General features: G+C 39.2%; 1 protein-coding gene across 2 annotated transcripts in view; it reads left to right on the top strand.

Moving 5' to 3' along the window:
• The first annotated feature begins 783 nt into the window (after window positions 1–783).
• The window catches only part of BMPR2 (bone morphogenetic protein receptor type 2), a 149,532-nt gene continuing 140,028 nt past the window's right edge, over window positions 784–10,287 (top strand). Inside the window, exons 1-2 of one of the 2 annotated variants that reach the window (XM_037043585.1) lie at window positions 787–1,853; window positions 1,958–2,035. In XM_037043585.1, the coding sequence (XP_036899480.1) occupies window positions 1,960–2,035 (76 nt within the window). In that variant the 5' untranslated portion in view covers window positions 787–1,853; window positions 1,958–1,959. Of the gene's footprint in view, window positions 2,036–10,287 lie in introns of both variants that reach the window. The other variant, XM_037043586.1, reaches the window with a different exon arrangement.

The raw sequence follows: 10,287 nt of genomic DNA, 5'->3' as shown, positions 1-10,287 counted from the left end.
GAAGTGGAAACCTCGCTGCAGGCAGAAGTGTACATACATGAACAGCAGGACAGTATATAGAATTTTAAGTTTTCCTTATGCCTTCGCATCCTTTGAAATGTTCAGGATTCCTGTCATCTAAGGAGGGCCACGGGAATGGGTGCTTGAGGAAAGCGGGACACTGATAAGAACAAAAATATCAATTTAGGTGTGGTCTTTCCAATTCCGGCTTTTGTTTCAGTCAGTGAGGGGAGGCCGAGGAAGTTGAGGTCTCCGGTTTGGGAAAAGTGTGATGGGCTGGATTCTTGAGGCTACCGAGAGGGAAGCTCCCGCACCACAAAACAATAGGAACAGTTTTGCTCCTCAGGGCTTTACCCCGGTCACCGAGACGACCACGACGCCAGCTTGGGGCTAAATCACCCAGCTAACAAGAGTTTGCCAAAGGCAGGACAAAAAAATGTGGCTGCTCTCTCAAACACGCACACATGCACCCCAAAGGCATGTTCGTCTACGGAAGTATAAGTGTATGTAGCAGAAAAGCCACTTCTATCACCAGCTGCTGGCCCCACCCGGCCCTCGCCAGTTTGGGTGAGACAAGCCACGCCAAGGCCTCCGCGTCTGCCTCAGCCAGCCCGTGAGCGAGGGGCGGGGTCTGGGGGTCGCGAGTGCGCAAGCGCAGAGTTGCTTCCTCGCGCCACAGTCGCTGCTGCCTCCGCTGCAGCAGACGGCGGTGCTGCACCCCAGGCCTGAGACAGACAGGGCCGGGAAGAGCCGGAGGCGGAGGAGGAGGAGGAGGAGGCGGAGAAGGAGGTGGAGGCGGCAGCGGCGGCGGAGGCGGGGCGACTCCGTGGACCGAGCGCCGCAGACTGGCAGCTGCGGCGACTCCCCCCTTTGTGTCTGGTCTGCTCGGAGCCACTGGAAGTGCTTCCCGGAGGGGTGCTGGGTGTCTCGCCGCCTCAGTGTCCACCTCCCCTTCCCAGCCATCTACATCCGCTCTCCCGCCGTCCCCCGCCCTCGGCCCCCCGACGCCCGAGCTCCGCCCGGAGCTCAGAACTGCGGGAGAACGAGGCGGCTGCGGCGGCTTCCTCTGAAGGGGGGTGGGTGGGAGGGTTGTGGTTCGCTTACGGGAGCCATTGACGGGAGAAGACAAGGCTTTCATGGTGGAATTTACCTCAAGAGAGATTGAGCGGTAGCAATAAAAAAAGAGATAGAGGAGCGCACCGGGAGGGCTAGAAAGGGCAGCCTTCTCCCGGCACCTCTCCTCCCTGCGCTGTCTCTGGGAGCACAGGGCCCAGACTGCAGACCCTTCCCCTCCCCCGCTTCCCACTGCCCCTGAGTCCTCCGGCTAGACCCTCACAGGATCTTTCCACGAAGGCGTGGAGGCTGTGGGTTTGTCCATGGAGACGGACACCTTTTTCGAACCTTTGGAGGAAGAGAATTTGGTGTTCTCGAAATTGGAGTGAAGGAAGCACCGAAGCGAAACTCAAAGGAATCCTGCCTTCCCGAAGTCACTGCCGCTCGCCGGGCTTCGCCTTTCCCGGCAGTCGGGAACTAGTTCTGATCTTCGGCTCCTCCGTCGAATCCCTGCTCTACACCCCTCTGCACCCTGGATATGTTTTCTCCTAGACCTGGCTATTTTTTTGATATCGTGAAACTACGAGGGAAATAACTGCGGGGCTTGCTTCTTGTCTCCCTGCTTCTCCCCACGGATATGCCTTCAGTTTGCGGGGCTGAGGCACCCGGTCCTAGGCGAATGAACCCCCCGAGCCGCGAGGGAGAGAAATGAAGGGAATTCCTACAGCGGAATGAAAGCTCTGCAGCTAGGTCCTCTCATTTGCCAGTTGTCCTTTCAAACTGCATTGTAATACGGCCGGGTAAGTCAGACGGGAAAGAAGGCAAGCCTTCCGGCCGTGTTTCTCCGCCTGTGTTTACTTTCCATATTTCTTTTCTCTGCTCTCCTGCTTCTTGGCCGAACCAGGGATGACTTCCTTGCTGCAGCGGCCCTGGCGGGTGCCCTCTCTACTGTGGACCGTCCTGTTGGTCAGCACTGCGGCCGGTGAGTAGCCCAGGCTGGCGCGTCCGGGCCACTTACCCTGCGGGTGGCGAGGGAGGGATCCCGCAGAGGCTGAGGCCTGCGCTCGCCCTTTGATGCGTCCCCAGATCACTGTAGAGGGAACAGTGACCATGTACCTACACTCCTTTCCCGATCCATCCTGGGAAGTAACCTTTTGTGCTTTTGTGTAGTTTGGAGTTCCCACTCCCATATTTCCCACCCCTTCACACCTCCCTTGGGGGTAAAAAGACATATTGGGTGTGGTTTCTTGACATTTTTAGCTGTGAGGTAATGCAAAGATTAAAAATATTTTAATCACCAGTGGATAGTGTCTATTATGAGATCTTTGGAAACAGAGCTGTAGCTTTTCTTTCTTTTATTTTTATTTTTATATAAAGAAGCAGATTTGGCTTACAGTAAAAAGGACATCAACTATAAAACACTTGAACCTTATTTTTAAATTTAGATCACTCTTTGGGAATCCATGTTCCTTTCATTATTCAAAAATGTTACTGAATGAATTGAATAAAATGTGAGATTAATACATTGTATAATTAATTATTTTTATCATTAGTGTTATTTTGTTCCAAAGTATTTTAGTAGTTATATTTGCTTCTTTTCAGTCTGGACATTGCTATTTTATACACTTTTGGAAACATGAAGGGTGCTTTTGATCTCTTTACATTTAGTCATCTGGCATTTATTGGCTGTCTTGTCATTGAGACAACTTCGACCTCACATCAGATTTCTAGGAGATTTGAGTCCTGAAAGTTCTTTGTCATTTTACTGAAGTTTAAACAAATACTAGTCATCCTTTCCTTAGTATATTTTCCTTTTCGTTCTCAGACACCTTAAAAGCCTCATGTTCCTTTTGCAGTTATTTTTCAAGCAGTCTTTGGCTGATAGGTTTTTTTAGAAATTTTTAGGAGTGGATTATACATAAAATTTTTAAATTTGGTTTAGGATGGCTTAATAGATTATGCCTTTAAAAACTAGTCAAGGACAACATGACAGTTTTTCAATTGCTTTTTTATTTTTATAAGTATTTTTCATATTCAGTAAGTTTCTCATCACCATGTTAGACACAGAAATCTGCATTAGGAAAATATTGAAAGAAAATTTGAAATTTCTTTTTCTATTTTGATGTTTTTGATTAATGTCTATTATGCTTATGATAAATTTATAGTTGTATTAAAATATTTGAACTTATGAATTAACTATATTTGAAAACTTATATTTTAATATTCTTAGTCATTACAGTTCCTTTTGGGATAAAAATGAATACTTTTTACTAGATTTCTTTATGTTGTGTTAGCTACTTAAATTCTGTAGCCATGAGTTATGTGGTTCCTGTAAAACATACAGAACATAAAAGCTTTAAGCTTAGGCAGTCATTCTAAGAGCAGAAATCTCAAAGCATAGACTTTTCAGTGTTCTTTGTTATTTTTGACCTTTTTAGCATCTAGATTCTCATGTATAGTTGACAGGCTTATTATTTTTATAATTAGAACTGATAGAAGTAAAAGAAAGAACATTGATTTTGAAAATGAACTTAATTTCTATTTGGTAAATATTAGAATAATGTCCTTTCAAAGGGATGGATTAAAAGAATTACTGCTTAAAAGTGGTTCAGTCTTCTTTCTTTTTTTAGCAGTAGATAGCAGCAGATGCCCACATTTGTGAAGCTGGATTTCAGGATTTTAGATCTATAACAGCAATAACAGCTAGTATTTATTGCTTGCTATGTGCCAGCGATTATTCTAATATTTTTACATGTATTTTTCATTTTATCCTCAATTCTATACTGCAGGTTTAATTATGTTCTTTTTACAAAGAGTGGGAGTGAAGTACAGAGAATTTAAATAACTCACCACACAGTTAGTAAATTGTGGAGCCAGGATTATAGCCTGCACCTTTACCTACAACATTAATGATAATAACAGCTTCTCACTCTAATTGAGAACATGAGATAGAGTAGTGTCTTCATCCAGATCAGACTTTGCAGAGAGCAGGGACACTTAACATGATCTTTGTATTGCACTGATTATGCAAATGTCATGGTTCTAAATGTGTAAACGTTTCCTTTGCTTAATATTGGAGTGGCTAGTGCAGTTTCATTAAGTGCAAGGTGACTAAAGAGGGGCATGTGTAGGTTTGGGGATACATAGGTGCAGTTGATGTAACCAAACAGGTGCAAATAGTACAGCTGAAAGGAAAAAATTCTGGAAGACATATTGATATCACATCCCTCTTTGGGGGGGTCATGATTATTTATTTTGAATCCCTTTCCCACTTAGTGTATATAGTTCTTGAATTCCTTAATTCTAAGAGCAGTGGGTATGCAGAACATTAGAATTTATAAAAATATGATGTGCTTGTTTTGTTTTTAAATGAATTATTTATTTTAATAAAAAGATACAGTACAGTGTCATACCTTTTTAAGGGTAAGCCTCTGTAAAAATTTTTTTTCTTGGAAGAAGAAAGTTACCAAGTTTATTTATTTTGTAATTGTTACAGATAATGTATGTAACTCTATATCCCACCCCATTTTATGCAACCCCCTGAGCAGGTTAGCTACCATTTACTTCCAGTCTTAGTTCTTGTCCTTGACATTGTTGGGGCCTAGGAAACTTTCTCATTACCCCTTTAGTTCTTCTGGCTGATAGAATGATTTAAATGATTTACAGCAAATTAACAGGAGAAAATTAAATTTAATATGTGTACATGGGGAATTCACATAAACATGAAAATTCTGAAGACAGAGAAAAATGAGATGTACTCTGTGTATAGTTTTGAACTAAGGAGTGGTGGAGTAGTCAATTCATATGTGCTAAGGTTAAAATGCTAAGGTTCCCTTCCTGAAGCAAATTTTTCTGTCTGAATCTCTTTAGGCAGGTGAGGGGGAAGTAACAAACTTTTTGAGTTTGTTGGGCTTTAATGATTTTCAGATCAAAATAATCTGCATGATAGGGTGGCATATTTTTGAGGGACTCCTAACTCCCACACCATCCTTAGTCACTTGGGACACCAGGGAGCCCATGACATTTTCAGTAGCTTCATTGTTGGGATCCACACCTGGAAGGGTCTCCAGGACACTCTGAAGGAACTGGGGGTCCTACATCACATTATAATTCTCCTTGGCTGGCTCAGATGTGTCCATGGCTGAATTGACATCAGTGGCACCTGAATCTTGCTGCACTTGAAGTCATTCACTTGACTAGATTTCAGTTTTATGTACATCTTTTTATGAACACACACATTCTCAGGCAAGATTCACTTATTTAATTAGTGTTCTTGAACAGTTAATGAATATTGTTGAGGAACTGGAAATTTAATAATCTTTATTTTGCTGTTTCTCAAGATGTGGGCACTGCAACAGGATGACCTTTTCTTCTTGATAAAATGCATATTCCTGGCCCACAGTCTAGATGTATTGAATGGATCTCTCTGGGACCTATATATTTTTTAAAAACGTAAACCTCAAAGATTCTCACTCAGGCGAGTGTGAGAACTACTGCTTTATGTAGTCTTGTTCAGATTTTGAAATATTGTGATTCAGTCAGCTTTTGCTGAAGAATAATTGGCAACCACAAAATCATAGTGCTATATAACAATAAACATTTTTTCTGCTTTGCTTGTCTCATTCTGAGCCCCAGGCTGGAGGGAAGGGTAAAATCTCTTTGGGGAAACTTGTCTCATGGCAATGGCAGAAGTACAAGAGGATAAGCCGAATCCCACAAACCCATTTCGAGACTGGTCCTATAACATCTCACTGGCCAAACCCAAAGACACAATGGGTTGCAAAGAACACTTTGACTATAATGAGGCTGTGGTATTATATGGGTGCATAATACTCTACTGGGAGCATGAAGAAACCACACCTTTAATCTACCACATATGATTAGGAAGATAGTCCAGGAGGGAGCTTCTCTTTACCATTTGAACAGAGTCTAACTCTTAATTAGACCTTTGCATAAAAATTATACTAACTTGGTTTCTATAAAAGCTATCCTGGCATATGAGGTGGTGGTGTTATTAGTGTTGGTGCGTGTATGAAATATGAGAGAGAGATATTAATTCCATACAAGGACAGTAGCTTTTCTTTACTAAAGGAGAACTTTCTTAATAGTGAAAGGGAAGAAATTGTATTTTTCTGTAATGGATAAATTCTAACTATGTATAAAAGGTACAGAGTGAAGTCAATATAAATTGGTTAATTATAGTTGGCCAAACCACTTATTTTGGCATTTATTCATATAGCCTTGCTGTTGTTGGATATCTGTTTTATGTATTTGCCTTGCTTGTCCTTCTAACTGATAACTGCTTGTAGAGGACAGGGTTTATATCTTAAAATGTTTTGTAATCTGTCTCGCTATGTATATACAAAATGTTTAAAAAATACTAAATAAATGAATAATAAAAAGCAATTGGAGCAGGAGGTATTCCAAGATTGCTCATTTACTCAAATAATATATTAGTAATTTATTCTTTCTTTGTACCAGTTCTTTCAACTATAAAGTACATTAAGTAGTATGGTAAGAAGACCACTGCCTTGAGTTAATGAGACCAGGATTCTATGTGATTCTAGACAAATAGATTACTTAACATAGTTTTCTCAATTATAATATTATATGGGATTGATCTAGATTATGTTTGAAATGCCAGTTTCTGGGCACTACCCCATACCTACTTAATTTGAATATATGGACAGTGAGATTTAGAATCTGCATTTTAGACAGACATTCCCCAGGTAAATTTTATGTACTCTGAAGTTTGAGAACTGCTGGATCTAAGATTTCTTCTGTCAGGTTTTACTTTACTTTTTACTTTTTGTGCTAATTATAACCTATTCTGGATTTTTTATTCAGTCAACATTTGTGACAGGCATGTCTTATTTTATGCTTTAAGTAATTACCCAAAAGCTTTTTCTCTTAAATTTTGCGGGTTTTTCCCTTGCCTATTCTTGGTTAAAGGCAGTATGATATTTATTTAATTTTTTTAAATTTAATTATTTTTCAAGTACAGTTTTCCGTCCCCCACTCCCATAGGCAATATATTTAATGAAAAGTGCTTTGCTCACACGGTATTGTATATGTTCATTTAGCTTGTACCTTTTTTTGTTTTTAAGATTTTTATTTATTTATTTTTAGGGAGAGGGGAAAGGAGGGAAAAAGAGAGGGAGAGAAACAATCAATGTGTGGTTGCCTCTTGCACGCCCCATACTGGGGACCTGGCCTGCAACCCAGGCATGTGCCCTGACTGGGAATCAAACTGGTGACCGTTTTGGTTAGGCCGGCACCCAAGCCACACCAGCTGGGACTAGCTTGTACTTTTATTTTGGCCACATTATTTTCCCTCTCCTTGTGCAAAAAAGAAAAATTACTTGGTAATAGAAATAAGTTTCTACTTTTTAGTGCATTTGGTTATACTTTTAGTATATTTGGATGAGAATTGTTGACAAAAGAGTTAGTGCTCAACTAAATTGGACAAGACTGTTTCAGTTTTGGTTATAAATTAATATTCCATGGAGCCCTACAGGTAGATAAACTGTATATATTAAATTTCTGTCCACCAAAGAAGAATTGTATTTTGATTTGATTGATGTCTGCTGGAAAAAATTAAATATGAGTGCTATGATATTTAGAAAGTTATGAATGTTCACCAACTTACATAACACTTATACATGTTGAAAAGACTTTTATGTTACCAAACTATTTCCCCTGGCCTTTGAATCTCTTCCAGAGCAATAAAGAGGACATTGGTAGAATTTTGAGAACAGTAAACTTGATTCATTTTGTTTTTCTTAAACATTTTTTTTGTTGTCTGTGAGATGGATGTCATAGCTAAGACTACTGGATTATAAGAACACATCTAAATTTTTTTATATGTCAGTTTAGAAATTGGCCTGTAAATAAATGACACAAACATTTTAGAATACATTGCCTTATCAGAACTGTTAGTATACAACATTTATTGCTTGCTCTTAATTGCACTTAACATAGTGTTTGACCAGACCCAGTTTCTATTCTAATATTCACCCATGGGAGCAGCTGAATGGGTAAGGGGAAATTAATAGGATAGATAACATATGGAAGGAGAAATAAAATGTCCAGTCAACAGACGTTTATTAATGCTTCCTTTTTGCAAAATTCTTTTTAAAATGTTTGTGGATACAAAGAAAAATAAGTGCTACATCTCTTCCCCAAACCATCTCATGCCATAGCCTATATCCCTTTACAAAAGAGAATTAGATCTCATGCTATTTAAAGCAAAGGTAGGTATTTTGCAAACCCTTAGCATTGTATTATTTCTTTTCTCTCTATCCTTTCAGGATAAGAAATTCCTGTAGGTATTCTGCAACACAGGAAAAGAGACTATGTTCCTTTGTATCTTCTAACTGATCTCCATTCTTTTATGTCTTTCTTTTCTGCCAGCCTTCTTTAAAGAGCATTGAACACTTGACTTCCTTATTCTCAACTCCTTAATTGTCCCTCTCATGCAATGTATTCATATTAATAGGTCAGCAGTGACTTCCAATTGCCAAATGCAGTCACTTTTTAATCTTGTTCTCTGACTTTACTACTGAGTTTGACAAGTTTTAGTCCCCCTTTCTTAAAACTCTCCTCTTCTGACTTCAGTGACTTTCCATTTCCCTAGTTTTAGATCTTCTCCATTCTCTCTTTTCCCTCAGTGTTTTTTTGTTTTGTTTTGTTTGGTTTTGTTTTAAATCTCCCTAGATTGTCTCCTCTCTTAGTGTTATTCCCCTCCCTGCCCCCAGTTTTTTTTTTCTTATTGCTACTCTTCTTCCAGGTTTTAATTATCCTTAAAAGCAGATAATTTTTAGGTCAAAGAGGCAACCAGAGTTGGAAGCTAGGAATATTTGAATTTCTTGCTAGCGGTACCATTAGCTGTTTACCGGTACTTTGGGTAAATGGCCTCTTTTGTAAAGTAAGGGTGTACGTCCGTAAGATGCTTAAAGTACTTAGAGCACTTTTGCTTGTGGTATGAGGAAAAAAGCCAGTGGTATGCTTAGTTAATGGAAAGTGAATAGCACTTTTTTGAATGATATATTTTGTTGTTACTATGTATATAGTACTTCGAATTTGGTTTAGGTTGGGGAAAACCGTGGGTCATTCTGAAATTGTAAGAGCAGTACTTTGAAAGAAATATAACTTAATTTTTGCAAGTACATTAAAATTGTTTTTTATTTATTGATTTTTTTGAGAGAGACAGAGAGAGAAGAAGCAGCAGGAGAGAGAGGGAGGAAGGGGGAGAAACATCAATCTGTTGTTCCACCTATCCATGCATTCCTTGGTTGCTTCTTGTATAGGCCCTGACTGGACATCAAACCTGCAACCTTGGCATATCATTCCTTGGATAACAGTCTAACCAACTGAGCTACTTGGCCAGGGCACAAATATATTTTATATCTTGATTATCTGTTTTGAATTAGGACCACAAAAGTTTTGTAAATAAAGGCTCTTTAGGGATATGCTTTAATGAAAATAGAAGAACAATAACAACTAAACATAAAGGGTGCTTTAAAAATTTTTTTTAAACTTTAGAGAGAGGGGAAGGGAGGAAGAAAGAGGGGATGAGAAACATTTATGTAAGAGAAACACATGGAAAACTTGCCTTCCGTATGCACCCCAACCCAGTACCTAATGGCAACCCAGGCCTGTGCTCCAACTGGAAATCAAACCAGTGAACTTTCTGTGTGTGGGAGGACACCAGAACAAGTGATGCACACCCACTGGGGGGAAGGTGCTTTTAAAATAGTTGGAATCCTAGAATTTTAGAGTTGTAAAAGACCTTAGGGTAGACCTTAAATAGTTAAAATTCTACTTTAGGTTTCTTCACATGCTTGTCTTTAATTTTAAGGTAAATAATGCCAAGGCTAGTTTCAGTACAGTTTTTGACAGAATTAGTCTATATTCTAAAAATCAATGAGATCTAATTAATATCATTTTAACTTTAGATTAGTAAATGTTTAAAACAGGTTTATTGAGCTATAATTCACATAACCATAGATTCACTGTTTTAGTAATGTATATAATTTAGCAGTTTTGGCATATTACATTATTAACTTTAAAATGATGGTAAATCATATAATATAAAATTTGCCATTTTAACCATTTTTAAGTGTACAAGTCAGGCATTAATTATATTCATAATGTGGTACAACCATCACCAAAACCTTTTTATCACACCAAACAAAACTCTGTAAGCATTAAACAATAACTCCCCGTTCTTCC

Source organism: Sturnira hondurensis, unplaced genomic scaffold (assembly GCF_014824575.4).
Source record: "Sturnira hondurensis isolate 20B ecotype Veracruz unplaced genomic scaffold, ASM1482457v3 Scaffold0004136, whole genome shotgun sequence".
Taxonomy (NCBI): Eukaryota; Metazoa; Chordata; class Mammalia; order Chiroptera; family Phyllostomidae; genus Sturnira; species Sturnira hondurensis.
This window is presented reverse-complemented; position numbering and strand designations above follow the sequence as displayed.